The 15,478-nt window shown below is 43.6% G+C and overlaps 1 protein-coding gene across 1 annotated transcript in view; it reads left to right on the top strand.

The window, feature by feature from the left end:
• The window catches only part of HS6ST3 (heparan sulfate 6-O-sulfotransferase 3), a 660,909-nt gene extending 645,638 nt beyond the window's left edge, over nucleotides 1-15,271 (top strand). Inside the window, exon 2 of the mRNA XM_060636829.3 lies at nucleotides 8,209-15,271. Within this exon, the coding sequence (XP_060492812.1) occupies nucleotides 8,209-8,917 (709 nt within the window). The 3' untranslated portion in view covers nucleotides 8,918-15,271. The remainder of the gene's footprint in view (nucleotides 1-8,208) is intronic.
• The last annotated feature ends 207 nt before the right edge of the window (nucleotides 15,272-15,478 follow it).

The following is a 15,478-nucleotide window of genomic DNA, read 5'->3' as shown; positions in this document are numbered from 1 at the left end:
CAGCACCTCCTGATGTCAGGCCTCGTGGAAGGACCCTGTCCTCTCCAATGCTAGTGATGGTCAGCTATATTTTGGCATTTTGAGAGCAAAATGGGGGCAATTCTCTTGACTCAAAATTCTACTCCTGGCAATTTATTCCTGCGTCAATATTTATGGCTTGGGATATTCACCAGATTATTGTTTGTAGTATCCTCCTCCAAATAGAATCAGTCTAATTGTCCAAAACCGGGAGATGAGTCACATAAATTATGGTACATCTATAATTGGAATATCACACTCTTACAGAAAAATATTAAATAAAATAGAAAAAGTGTTCACTCTGTAGTTTTGACTTAAAGTGCAGGTTAAGGGAGCCTGGGTGGCTTAGTCGATGGGGCATCTGACTTCAGCTCAGGTCATAATCTCTCAGTTCGTGGGTTAGAGCCTGACATCGGGCTCCATGCTGACAGCTCAGAGCCTGGAGCCTGCTTGGGATTCTGTGTCTCCCCTTCTCTCTCTGCCCCTCCCCTACTTGCACAGTCTCACTCTGTCTCTCAAAAATAAATAAATGTAAAAAAAAACCCTTTTTCTTAAAATTACAGGTTAAAAATATCATGCTCATTTATGATCCTTAATCTATAAAGAAAAATATATATTTATCTGTGGTTATATATGAGTGAAATGCTTATACATAATTTTAATTTTTTTTCTTTTTGGCTATTCTGCATTGCTCATATTTTCCATAGTGGCATGAAAATCAATGTATTGCATTTATTTTTTTTAATTTTTTCATTCATTTTTGAGAGAGAATGAGAACACAGCAGGGGGGTGGACAGAGAGAGAGGGAGACACAGAATCTGAAGCAGGCTCCAGGGTCCTAGCTGTCAGCACAGAGCCCGACATGGAGCTCAAAACCACAAACTGTGAGATCATGACCTGAGCTGAAGTCAGACACTTAACAAACTGAGCCATTCAGGTGCCCCGATGTATTGCATTTCCAACTGGGGGAAGGTGGGGGATCACTGATTTACAAACAAAAAGGGTCAAACCAGCTACATCTAAAAGTATTCTCCTTCTAAAGTTATCAGGTACACTGGCAGGAAAAGTGATGAGAAGTGTCTCTCCTCCTGAGAGGAGGAGAGGAGGGCTGTGGGCATTCCTCTCCCCTCTATCTTACCAACTGAAAAGAGTCAAGATCTCTGGGTAGTACATAAAATAAAAAGGCCTTAGCCAAAAGGGTCTGGCTGCTTTGTAAGTCGCCGCGAGGGAGGAGCAGCGGCAGCTGGGTGGGGGACGTGTGGCTTCTGTGTGAAGTAAGATAACCACACATGCATGTCTCCATTTTCTCATCACAATACTGGACATCCTTGGAACCAATCGCTCTGACACACACCATTGTCAGCCTCTGAAAGTTCTTTATTACCATACTTAACAATCATAGTTCCCAATTTCCCATTTGCTTAGAACATCATTCTTAAATTCCTTAATTTGTTTTCAAGGCTCGAATAAAAGGCCTTTTCATCACTGTGTCAAAGGGCAGTCTGATTGCCAAGCTCTAACTGCCACCATTCCGCCTATCAGATACAGTATAATGCAGATAACACTCTACTGAGATAATGAAGAATGGGTAGCCCATAATGAGTGTGCAGCTCTAAAGAGAGTCAAGAAATTAATTCCATTCTGAGCATTTGGAAAATGACTCCAGTACGCAGTACAGCAGGGCAGAAGGGGAGCTAAGTGTCACTATTTGAAAATGCACACATCAGCTTATGTTTAAGGTGTATACTGTTAGATGTCTGTACCACTCCTTTAGGAGGACCAAAGATCTCCGTCAGATGACCCCCAAGTCCACCTTTCAACTGTTCACAACGTTCTTTGTGAGATGCTGAGCTTTGGCAAAACTTGATTATGTAGGGAAAACTCACTGAAAAGTGTACGGTGAGAGGAAGGTGGAGAAATTGATTATTTTCCATACATTTCACAAGATCTAGGCTAAGAGAAACCGTTAGCCTGGGTCACCTTTTGTTGGTCCAGGCACCAAGTTCAGTTTCCCGGGGGTATCACTATCAGAATCCCTGAGACAGTAGCTGATAAAATATTTTTTCATTCCACAAACATTGAACAACTGAACATCCATGTTGTATAAAGTCGTGCACCATATGCTCCGGGTGAAACAAGAAGAGTGAGGCATGACACCTGTTCAAGGGATGGAACAGTCACTGGTCACTGGAATGAAGATAAAGTATGAATGGCACAGGTTACAGGGGAGTAGAAGCTCCTTCCTCAGAGGACATCACAGGGTGTTGGCTGGAGGAGTTTCTACTTGAGCTGTTTTTTTCTGAATGCACAGAGCTGTGGACCATGGAGCTACTAATTTTGTTGCTTGATTTTACAAGGGTTAATCTACTGGTGGAAGGAATACATTTATTAAATCTCTCCTGTGAACGTAGCATTTTGTAGATTCTTCTGGATGTGTTTTCAATGGCTAGGCAAGTGATAGCCTCATAAAACTATTTTTTAATCACCACTTGCAGGGTGATTCTAGAGACGTCTACTCTCATTCCACCATTTTGATGGGCATACTGGCTCTGCCTTCTTTCATTTAGGAATTGAAAAGGAAGGATGAGGTAAAAGGGAAGAAGAATATACAGAGGGAAAGGTAGTTTGGAGGAAGCTGGCAATGTGGAAGTAGGGAAGGAAGGATGACAGATGGGTGCATGATAGGAATCTGTCCCTGATTCTTCCTCATCCACACCGATGGTTCTGGGCTCTTCCCCGCTGGCCCTTCACCACAGCTACCAAATGTCTCTCCTGGCTCTGCCTACTTCCGTCTACACTGAACACTGTTGCTAAATGAGTCTTCTTAAATCAACACATTTCCCATTTGGGGAATAGACAGTTGTATTCAGAGCCCGTGACTCCTCGGACTCAGCATCCTATTGTAGCTCCCACCCATTCATATATTAAACAAACATTTTGTGAAAGGCACAACACGAACCTCCTGGTCTAATTAGACCACTCTTCTCTCCGTACATTCGTAACTATTCTCTTAAATATTGCCTGTTCACTCCTTACCTCCGTAACATGCTACGCAATGGCTTTTTCTAATCGACCACCCTTACACACACAATACTTGAGGGCATTTTATTCTTTTTTTATGTTCTCCACATTTGTTAGAGCAGATCCTTACACATAACAAACCCTCGATAAGCGTGTGTTAATTAAATGGCTTGCTAATTAAAGAAATGAGCAATTATACAATAAACTGCTTGGTGAAATACAGATTTTTGAAGCAATAGGGAAGAAAACTAGTAAGCTTAACATTTTTAAAAAGCCACCTCATTGCTACTAATTACCTGTTGCTTGAACACTCTACTTTTTACCCAAAGTCTGTGTTGACTGTCTCTCTCTGCACGTGGACCATCACACTCAAATGATGGATACACTCATAGATTATGTATCTTTTTCTACTTTTCACACATTTTAAACAGTCAAAAATAATATTGGATTTGTTTTAGGAAAGAAGATAGTGGCATATTTATCAAAGGCGATATTAACCTTAGTTATTAAAATACATTTAATCTCATACGATGATCATTTCTTTTATGTGGCATCGTGTATTGATCACCTGCTATGAGCAGGACTTTGTGTGAGGTGTTGTGGGACATGAGGCCTGAGTCCAGTTATCAAAAGGGAGATTCAAGGGTAGAGGTGATCACGATGTTCACGTGCAGGTTAAAAGTGCAGTGAGTAATGCAGGAAACCCCAGAGGCTGGAAAAATCAGGCAAGGTGGAGTTGGGCCACAAAAGACCAGGCAGCAGCTTGCGAGTGAGCGAAAGACAAGTCAAAGACTGAAGGAGGGCAGTCATGCCTCTGTGCTGCATGTAGAATTGTTTGATGTGATTCCCTCAGAGCAGAGCAGGACGTTCAGGTGGTTCTAAAGCAGCCGTGGAAAAGTGTGTTTTCTGTGGCCCTGAACTTGAGAAAGCCACGATGGCCCAGATGATCATCATCAGTTAAAATCATCCTTGAACTAACCAAGGTGACTTGTTCCCTAATCTTCCCGAGCACACCCCATATTTGCCATCATTACCTTGGGGGCCCAAGAATGACAATTCGAAAGGGCTGCAATTGCCTTATAGACATTCTTAAATGAATTCGCCCAAACTCTCGATGAAGTTGGTGGCAAACGGACGACCTGCTGACAGAATGCTGTCACCGACAAATAAAGTTATCTGTCTCGGAGATTGCTGTGGTCCCAGGAGACTGGTAGAACATTCCCTTACCGTGGTAGTTAGCGATTCTTTCACTGCAACAAAATCACTGGGTGCTGGAGATCCCCTTGAGGGTGATGTGTTGGTAATCTCTGAGTCCCTGATGTCTCCTACCCACCCTACCCCACCCCCTCACGTGCTTACCAAACACAAGGGGCTCAATTAACATTGGCAGAATTAACAAATGAATGAATGGTAGATGAGGGAGGAAAATAGTAGTTTACTTATTTGTGTTTCCCAAATCTGAGGGGAGTTGAAGTCAACTGCAAGGACGGCATCTGAACAGATGACGCTGTACCTAGGCGAGGAGATTGCGTTAGGAAAGACGGAGAGAGTGGATGAAGACCTCCACACTGTGGCCATAACAGGCTTTGCTAGGGAGCTGGGGCTAGTCTTTCTCTGTTCTTTGCTTTACCTTCCATTGTGCTGTTGAACAAGAAAGGCGTACAAAAGAAACGTGCAAATTTAAGTAGTGTGGCACCCTCTAAGACTTCTCCCTAGAAACTGAATCAGGCGTCTGGAGAACAGAAGATAATGAGTACGTGTTGTTCTTTGGAGCGAGCAGAAGATTCATAAAACCTGAGCAAAGCTTGTACGCTGCACATGTGGGCGTGTGGCCTGGACATAGACATCATTTTAACAGTGATCTTTGCAGTGTTCTGTCTGAAAGGAGAGAAGCAAATGAAAAGTAGAGATGAGAAAAAATTATTTAATTGATCATGTTTAAGTGTTTTGTCTTTCACCAGTACTTGAGTGCTCTGCAACCCGTTGTTTTATTTTTACTGTTTTTCTAAATTTCTATTTTGAATCCTTGGCAGGATTTAAACAAGGAAACACAACATACGTGAGAATATGTCTGACTAAGGCAATACTTAAATGCGAAGGGCCATTCCTTTCCGGAACCATGAGATTGGGATAACTTTGTACTGCATCAATGTAAATATCCCACTAGTACATTTTTGTGTCTTGATGTCGGAGTTTTACGTACAAATTGATCTCTTACCTGTTTAGCTGGCAGAACCTGAAGACATTTGGGACTTATTTTACTTATGTAAACATCATCCTACAGCTTGGGTGGTCATTGTTAACTGCGGTGTTAAATTGAATAAAGTTAAATTTGAAACCAATACCATTTTAAGCCAAGCCAGGTTCAGTCAGCTTTGAGACCCTGTAAATTTCCAATGGAACGAGGGCCCCAGCAATTCTATGGCCAATTTTCCTGAGTCAGACAAAAGCCACTAAAATTCCAGGAGCAGATTCCAGTTAAACCTTTATGTCACAAACCATTGTAATTCCTGGCCATAAAACCCTCCAGCTCCTATGATAATTTAAAAAATCTAGATTGTTTCTAACTCTGAGACACGTGAATGAGGTGGAGACTTATCAACTGATTGTCATCATGCGTTTTCCTTAAATCCTTTTTTTGCGTGTGTTTTCTGTTCTGCCCAATTAACAGGAAAATCTTAAATTTTCCATTTGCGGTCTTTGTCCCAATTTAAAGATCGGTCTGCTTTAGATTGTTCTGTCTTGAAGTGTTTGGCATCCTTAATGAGTTATGTGACTATCATCATTATTGTGTTTCTATATTTATTATGCAATTGTCTTGTGAAATAAACATCAGTCTATGCTTATAAAGTGTAAACATGAACAAGCCCTGAGATGGGACCAAAGCAGGATTAAGTAATGACATGTCATATAGCGTTCAACCATAGTAATACCTACTCTGAACAAAACTTCGCCATCAACATTTCGTCGTGGAGTCCAGAAGCTGTATCAAGTTGTTTTTTGCTTTCCCTACTGACCTTTCAGGAAATTTTCTCCCACTGATGGAATTGTCATTCTGTCACAGTGAAAGACAATGGAGTAACGTAAAATGGGGCCTGGCCACAGCAAGGGCTGGGGCTGGCCTGTCTGTGGTCAGCACATTCCTCTTTCTAATTTAAGGAGACGCTAGCATTCCTTAAGGTAGTGCAGTTTCATTAGCACGTTTCAAACTGTCTGGCTAGACATTCAGAATAACTGAATATAGTAAATGTGTAGTTTCAAATATTATAGTTCATCTATTCCTATTTACTTATTTATTTTAATGTGTATTTATGTTTGAGAGAGAGAAAGGGAGAGACAGAGCATGAGCAGGGGAGGGGCAGAGAGAGGGAGACACAGAATCTGAAGCAGGCTCCAGGCTCTGAGCTGTCAGCACAGAGCCCAACACAGGGCTCGAACTCATGAACTGCGAGATCATGACCTGAGCCAAAGCCCAATGCTTAACCGACTGACACTTAACCGACAGAGCGACCCTGGCGCCCTATCAACTCCTTTTTAAAAGCAGCATCAAAAGCAGTGCACCCTCAAAGCCCTTATGTTTGTCATTGCTTTTCCTGGGTATTAAGTTAAAAAAAAAAAAAATCCAGGTTAGCTTGGCCAAGGGAAGACCAGTCTTCCTTTCTGAGCTCTTCAGGACCATTTGTCTACTCAGGGGCATTCTGACTGTCACTCCTCGTCCCAGTGGTGGGTGGGCAGCTCATTCCATTGGGAGGCAGCTCAGATCATGAGAAGGGTTTTCCTCATTTTAATCAATATTTACTTTCCTGTAATGCTTTGTGTTGTGTCTTTACCTATCTACTTTTCCAACTCTCTTCTTGCCTCTTTACAGTTTTCTTGCCTCTTTAAGCCAGAAGCACCCTGATCTTTACAGAATCATTCTGAAGCTAACCATTTGAAAGACATATTTCTTCTCAATGTTCCATCTGATGCCAGTAGAGAAGACCTGTGCTTATAATAACCACAGTACCTGACAACTAATAGGCATTCAAGGGGCCTGGGTGTCTCAGTCAGTGAAGCGTCTGACTTCGGCTCAGGTCTGATTTCGCAGTTTGTGGGTTTGAGACCCGCATCGGGCTCTGTGCTGACAGCTCAGAGCCTAGATCTTGCTTCAGATTCTGTGTCTCCCTCTCTCTTTGCCCCTCCCCTGCTCATGGTTCTTCTCTCTGTCTCTCTCTCTCTCTCTCTCTCTCTCTCTCTCTCTGTCTCTCTGTCTCTCAAAAATAAACTTTTTTAAAAATTAAAAAAACAGACATTCAATAAATATTAATTATATTTTTATTTTTAAAATAGCAATACAGTACATAGGAAAGCACAGAAGTGTTAAAATCAATAGGCCTGGACTCCATTGCAGTTCAAGTATTAATTCATTCTAGGATCTTAGGCTGTGTTTTCACCTTTTTCAGTCTCTATGGTCTCAGCTTTGAAGAAAAAGAAGTTATGATAAAGAACCTTTTGTGAAATTGTGCTGAGGATTATCTGTGCTAGTATCATAAAGCACCTGTCACAGCTCTTAGTACACAGTAGGTGTTCAGTGAACATCAGTCTCCACATACAACACATCGTCCCCCAACCCCACCTACCTTGTAATCCAAAACAGCAGTGTAAACAGGCAAGACTAAGGAGGCTTGGCTCCCGGCTTTGCCCTTTTTGGTCCCACAACCTTGGATGAATCACTTTGCCTCCTTGCACGTTTCCCTGTCAAATAGTCCCACATCTGCTACAAAGGTTTGTTGTAAGGATCAAATAAAACATTGGTTGGAGAATAACTTTGAAAACTCTTGGTGTGTTTTCTTAACATAAGGTATTGTTATTTCTGGTAGTAATTTATCAGTGAAGAAATTGCTTAATGAATGAATGACCTATTCCCCCACCACATCTCTCCCCACACTGGAGCAGGGAGGAAATACCCAACAAATGAATGGTATTGAAAACCGGTCCATGCATGTTTATGGAAATATCACATTTGGGAACATTTGCCTGATAGGTGCAAATCCAAGCAACGACGCTCGCATGAACATTGGGCAGAAGAGGCAATTGACTCAGTACTGATATAAACACAACGGAGGTTCAGAATCCCAGAGCTGTGGTTGTCAACGACTGACTGACCCTCTTCCTTCTAATTTCTTCCAGGAATTTCTATTACATCACCATGTTACGGGATCCAGTGTCACGTTACCTGAGCGAGTGGAAACACGTCCAGAGAGGGGCCACGTGGAAAACCTCCCTCCACATGTGTGATGGGAGAAGCCCCACCCCTGATGAGCTGCCTACCTGCTACCCCGGGGACGACTGGTCTGGGGTCAGCTTGCGGGAGTTCATGGACTGCACCTACAACCTGGCCAACAACCGCCAGGTGCGCATGCTGGCCGACCTGAGCCTGGTGGGCTGCTACAACTTGACTTTCATGAATGAGAGCGAGAGAAACACCATCCTGTTGCAGAGCGCGAAAAACAACCTGAAGAACATGGCCTTCTTTGGGCTCACGGAATTCCAGAGGAAGACTCAGTTTCTCTTTGAGAGGACATTCAACCTCAAGTTTATCTCCCCCTTCACGCAGTTCAACATCACGCGGGCTTCCAACGTGGACATCAACGAGGGCGCCCGCCAGCGCATCGAGGAGCTCAACTTCCTGGACATGCAGCTTTACGAGTACGCGAAGGATCTCTTCCAGCAGCGCTACCACCACACCAAGCAGCTAGAGCACCAGAGGGACCGGCAAAAGAGGCGGGAGGGGCGCAGGCTGCAGCGGGAGCACAGGGGCCACCGGTGGCCCAAGGAGGATGGGAACACAGACGGGGTGGTCACCGAGGACTACAACAGCCAGGTGGTGAGATGGTGACCCCCTGCGCTCTCCTTCCTCAGGACGCGGGGGGATGAGCAGGCGCACCGACCTTCTGTGGTGTTGGTTACCTTGGAGAAGGATGGGCCTTTTGGAGGACATCTGGCTGTAGGTGGCTTGATTTGGACACCTGCTTCCTCTTTGTCTTCATCCTTGCCCAGCTGGAGAGGATCTGTCTTCTTCTTCTTTTTTTCCCCTGACGTTTTTCAATCCATGATATTAAGTAGGGTAGGGATGCATCTGACTTAGACGTCCTTAGAAGCTCAAGGAGAGAAGCACCAGAAAGAAACAGTTCTTGAAAACATCCTTTGCAGCAGCATGGGAACCCACAGAGGCACACATGAAAAGCCAAATTATGGCTTGGATGTTCTGCTGAAACTGGTCTGTTTCACACGGCCTCTGTAATGGAAATACTGGTCTGTCTAGAGAGAAGGAGAAAGAAAGAAGTCCCCTTCCACCCTTAAATGAGGTTTTACGCCAACCCTCGCTTTGCTGTTCGCTCTCATCTTGAACCCGGTGCGAATGCGGTTCAAATCATAAGTAGCGGTGTTTTGTTGTTGCAGCTGTTTTTAAACAAGGTCACCCTCCTACTGACGATCGCTAGAGATTCACACCCCGCAAAGTCCCTGCATCTCAGCTCGGAGCCGTGCTGCATCTCCCGTCTTTTAGGGAATGGCTGCTAGAATCAGGACAGGCATGTCTCAGGACAGGCCCTGAGAAATGAACACTGGTAGTGGCATTTAAGAGAACATGTGCTTATTAACAAGTGTCTAAGATCACCCTTTACCGATTTTATTTTCGTTCAAAAAGAATTGACTCATAAATTAAGAGCTGGGGGAAGCAGGAAGAAAACTCTATGTCTAACATTTCCAAACAGGCTACAGAACTTGTAGTGTTTCCAGGAGTATTTCCGTTTTACCTCTTTGGAGCCATCATCTTCTTTGATATGATACTTCCAAGTTTGAAATTCTGCTATAGCACAGAGGCGAAGACGTTTAAAAAGAATGTGGCCCAAAGACTAGGAGCTTAGCTAGACGGTATGCAAAAGATCTTCAGGGTCACTAAATAAATGATAACTGATTTATGCTAGGAGACACGGAACTCAGTGGGCCAGTTGTCCCAGGAGTTTAGACAGACTACCTCCCAACATCTTGACTATCTCCAGCCTGGTAACCTTCTTCTACCCACATGATCTTCTCCTCTTGTTAGACTATGCCCACAGCTGGCAGCTCGGTCTGGAGTGTGTGAGACAGGACCTGAAAATGTGCTGCATTGCCAATTGCTTCTCGTTTTCAATTTTTCCCAATCACAACTACAGGAACACCAAGTTTGTCGAATAATAAGGGGAAAAGCGGGGAAAAGGGGATAGAAAGCCCTTGCCTAGCATTCAGGAGCAGGATCAGAGCGGGTCAAGAGTTTCACAACATTGATCTGATCAGTCCTTTCAAGGAGCTCAAGGCAAAATGAGTGAAACCCCTAAATCAGATTGAAAAGCCTATTTCATTGATATCTAACATGTTTGATGTTTAAGCCAGCTTTACGTAAGCCACATCTCAGCCTCCAGAATAGTCTCTCTGGGGTTGAGAGTCAATCAACCCACAAGCATTCATGGAGTGCCTGCCTGCACAGAGGGGAGCCCAGTGTCTCCATCAAAGAGAGATTTGGAGAAGCGGCTTTGTACTTCTCTCACTACCCTTGGCTTCATCTGCCCCGTGAGGGGAGTATTATTGGGGGCCTCCCTTGTGTCCATCACTGTGGGGGGGCCCTTTTCATACTTTAAATCTATTCACAACAAGGTAGATATTATTGGGCCCAATTACGTAGATGGGAAAAGTGAATCCCACAGACAATAACCGGCTTCCTCATAGGTTGTATGCTAGATGTGGCCGACTGCAAAGTGCAAGCTCCTTTTACTCGTGTGTTCCATGAGGGATAAAAGCTTCCTGCCAATCATGCAAGAAGCCAGCTATTAAAGCCCAGAAGGATTTGTCTCTAACCCACGTGCGTGGCACAACTGTGCCAGCCCTGAGCCGGCCGTGACCCAGAGCCACGCTGCCTGGGGTGAGCCCGGACGTCTCCACATCCCTGGCCCACCAGCAAGCTGAGAGATTGATGACTTTTTAGGCAGTCATACTTTTTGAGACATATGTAAGTTAAAGGGACCAAATAGACATTGCTTGTTAGTCGGTAGAAATTAGACTCACAAAATCTTACCCGTGATTTGTTCCTGAGGTAGAGAGGGAAGAAGATGGCAGCTACAGTTAATGAGCAGCTCTCTCTCCATCGTCACATTTCGATGTTAGGATCTAATGTTCTGCCTGGAATGGCAGAGCTGCAAATTATCTGCTTGCCGCTGTGACACGCACACGCGCACACGCTCGCACACACACACTCACACAATAGCAATCCAGTGTTTTGTCATGTGGAAAATCAAAACAAGTTAGAAAGCATTCGGATTGTTTCTTTTAAACTCCCTTTAAATGTTTGGCAGGGAGTTCATGCATAGCTGAGACTTGGAGGCAGCCTCTGCTGACTTCACACTGTTCCTTAGGCATCTCGGGATTTATATCAAAAGGCTCTTTGCCGCTGAAGGCGTGATGTATGGAGCTCCACTTGAGACCAGATATCAGGATGTTCAGAGGAGAAACCATCTCTTTGTGTTGGCCCGAGGCCAGTGCTGAGCAAATTAAAAAGACCGACACAGGCTTCCTCCCTCATATCATTTCATTCGAAAGCAGCACGCTTGTCATATCCCTGGGGTCCTATGTTGATAGAAATGAAGAGGTAAGGACACAGTTTGTTCTCCAAAAATTGACTGAACACCTACATGCTGAGTGAAGCTCAGAGAGGGGATGCCAACAGAAGACATCTGGATCTTGGGAGCCATGGGGAGTCAACAGCTTTAAGATCCAAAACCAAATCAATACCAGGTACATTGCTGTTAAAAGCCCAAGAGGAGGGGGAGAAAATTCCCCAGGGGCTTCCACATCCTACTGACTCCTACAACACCCAGGTAGACATTCCTTCCCTTCTCTTGGCAAGGAGAGCCCCAGATTGGGACAGGGGTGTCCTTTTGTGCGTGTTTATGTGTGTGTGTTTAAATTATCATCAGGGACTAAGGTATACTATCTCTTCTGTCTCTTTTTAATTTTTTGGCAGCCTACTCTTGCTAACCAGAGAAAGCCTGCCCTGAGAATTATTTGGATATTCCTTCTAATAACTAATAACACTAGCAATCAGTGTTGGGCAACAGCTAAGGATATCATGTGTGCTATTAAGGAATTATAAGACCGTGTTTCTTATCATCTAGAGGAGGTAACTTGGTCATCATCTAATCAAGGGTTTGAAATATGAGGACTTGTTCAAACCTGAGTAAAGATAGTATTTATACAGGGAAGAAAGTCTACCAGAGATAGACCTGGCAAGGAGATGAGCACGGATCATTAAAACAAAAACAAAAACAAACATTAAATCCATAGGATAGGATTCCCACTTGGCCACTTTAACAGAGAAATTCAAAATAATAATGACTTCAAGGAGATCAAAGCCATTGTCCTCTCATTTAAAAGACAAACTGGTGGGATAGCTCTGGTGAGTTACAGAAGCCCAGGCCCCCTCTTTGTTGCTCTTTCATACGAACACGTGCCTGCCACCTCATGATACAAGGTGCCTGCTGCCGCTCCTGCCATCTTGTTTGTATTTCAGACAACAGAGAGGGCACGGAAGGAAGTTGCAAATATCGCTTCCACTCACATCTCATGGGCTAGAACCTAGCCATTAGCTACAAGTAAACAAAGGATGCCAGGAAATGTCTTCCTTATTGGTTGCCATGCACCTTGACCAACAGGGGGGAATCTATTATTAAAAGAGGCAATGTGAAACTTAATACTGATAAAACTATCAGTCTCTGCCACCAAAGGGAATTGAAAAATATTTCGAGTGCTCTTCAGAGTTCTCTATTCTATCATATGTTTTGCAAAGGATTAGATTAAAATTCATAACTTTGTATAGCATTTAATGCTTTCCAAACATTTGTACACTCAGTATCCCATTTTATCTCCACTACTGTCTTGTGTGTTAGCTACAGAGGACCTCTATTCATTATCCCATCTGATAGTTTCACATGGGGATTTAGAGATGTTAAAAGATTTCTCAATTCTAGTTTATTAACAAGAAAGTTGCTTAGAGCCCCCGTCTTGACTTCAGAGCCTTCGCTACTACTTTATGCTCTTCAGCATCAGTATTAGGATTGGGAATTGCAAGAATATGAAATCTAAGTCTTTATTGATTTATATCTTTCCTTACCTTCTTATAGAACTACTGACTTACAAGATACCAAGGAAACTGGTAGAGTTGGCTCACAACCCCTGCCTCCCATGAGGAATCATCTTATTAGCAGTGAAATGTCCAAGAGATGGGCAGTGTTTCAGGGGAGATTGAGAAGCACAGACGTTCAAACACCTCATGCTGGCTGTTCACCCCAGCCAATCCAGAGTCCGATTCAAGATGAAGGCTGAGGGAATATGCTCACAACTCCTTAGGGAAGCTCAGTGTTAGAAATATCTAGAATCAGTAATAGCCGGAATAGTTAGGTGTGAGGAATGATCAATAGAACCCTGCTCAAAAAATCTCCCCTCCTCTCTACTTCTTCCCCAGGTCTCTGGAATTTTATCAGCAACTTATTGCTTTGGTTCTTAAAGGTTATATTTGGTGTTAAATGAGTCCCCTTGCACATTTGCCAGAGAGAGGAAATGCTTTAAGCTGTCATAGGCTAACATCTTCACACAGAGTCGATCATCTTCCTCTCTAAACTTGACCTCTAGCTGAGAAGAAAGTCCTGTATAATGGGATCATGCAGGGGTGGGGGTTTGGAAGAGTAGGAGTAACTATAGAGGAGGAGAGGGCTCCTAAAAGGGAAGCAGTCTTTCAAAGGTGAAAAGAATGGGAATTACATATGTGCCAGGAAATATTGAAAAATAGAAAAACGACATACGGTTTCTGTCCTCAAGAACAAGAGCAGGCTGAAGACATGTGGACTGTATTTCTTTGGGCCACTTAAAAGAGATGACAAGGGCATGAGGCTCATGAAGCAGGACGAGAACATCGACAGGACTGAAGGCTGAATGAGTTGGAAGGGTTGGATCAAAGGGAAACCTGGGTTGGACTCAGACAAAGGATACCCCGATCTGTTCACAGCTCGTCTCCAAGGCTTTCCTTTCCCACAGTTATTGTGCCTCCACTGGTCATCAGAACTCCAACTGAAAGTCTCCCGGCTGGGTATCAGGGCAGCCTGAGTCTGATGATTCCACCCAGTCACATCGCCTCTGGGGAGCACGCAGAGAGAGGTTCCTTCTCCAAGGCACCTTCCTTATCCCCCTCCTCCGTTCTCCACGGGACAGAATCCTGCTGTCCTCCTACCACATTCACCTGGACGCATCTGAATTAACCCCCTAAAACTTTGAATTAGCCCTTCTGGGCAAGTGGGTGAGTTCTGAGACCTGTGTGTTTTGTAGCCTCGTGGATGGAACACACATGGACCCATCCACGCCACACGTTGGCAAAACCAATCCACCTTGCAGAAGTGTTGAGATTTCCAGAAGGACTGGCCTTGCTATGAACACCAGCTACATCTGCAAGACCAAAGCCCCTGAACTTCCAGGCAAGGACTCGAGGTGACCTAACAAAACTCCAGATCTGAGAACGCCGAAGCACAGATGTTTCCGAAGCCTGTGTTCTGTTTCCTTTTCTACGGAAAAGGCTGCAACTGTCATCCTTTGACGCATTAAATGGAGCCTCTGCGCGATACGTGCTCTGCTGCACTGTGGGAACTCCTCAAAGGGCCAGATGTCAGTGCTGAAAGACCTCAGTTCTTGCCGGGGAAGACGGCGTTCTAAGGAAGCAGAGTTTGTGTGGTTTAGTTATTGTCACAGTTGCCCTCCACCAACCCATCATTTCTTTTGTTTGTAATCACATGGCCATCTTTTCTTTCCTTTTTCTCTTGTTTCTTTTTGTTCCCCAGAGGTACTTTCTGGGTTTTGTTTGCATTATTTTTCATTTAATGTATCAAAGATGAAAAATGTTGGAAAGAAAAATCTAGACTTTTATCTGGTGCCCCATTTTAGATGTAAAGATAGTTATCCAATAGATAGTAAATTATTTCACCTAAGAGATATTTCCTTTTGTTTCTGTGCAATAATATGTATGAACTCGGGTACTAGGAGATTGTATTGTGACATTATCAACCCTTATTGCTATTTAAAACATGATAGTTTGTAGAACTGAGGATCTCCATTGATGTGAAGCACAATTTAATGAATAAGTTACCATATTAAACTGTTGTGATGTCAAGAACAATTGTTTTCCCCTGTGATTTTGTTAGACGTTTTTGCAAAATGAGAAAAGTTGGTCAAACACTTTAAGGGATTTATGGAAATTGAATGCATGGGATCAGCTTTGTCAAACTCTAAAGAATCCATGCTTTGGATACAAATGTGGCTATTGGATGTGAAGCTTTAGAAGCATAAAAGACAAAGAAAATATAGATTGGAACAATTTAAAATC

Source organism: Panthera onca, chromosome A1 (assembly GCF_046562875.1).
Source record: "Panthera onca isolate mPanOnc1 chromosome A1, mPanOnc1 haplotype 2, whole genome shotgun sequence".
Lineage (NCBI taxonomy): Eukaryota > Metazoa > Chordata > Mammalia > Carnivora > Felidae > Panthera > Panthera onca.
This window is presented reverse-complemented; position numbering and strand designations above follow the sequence as displayed.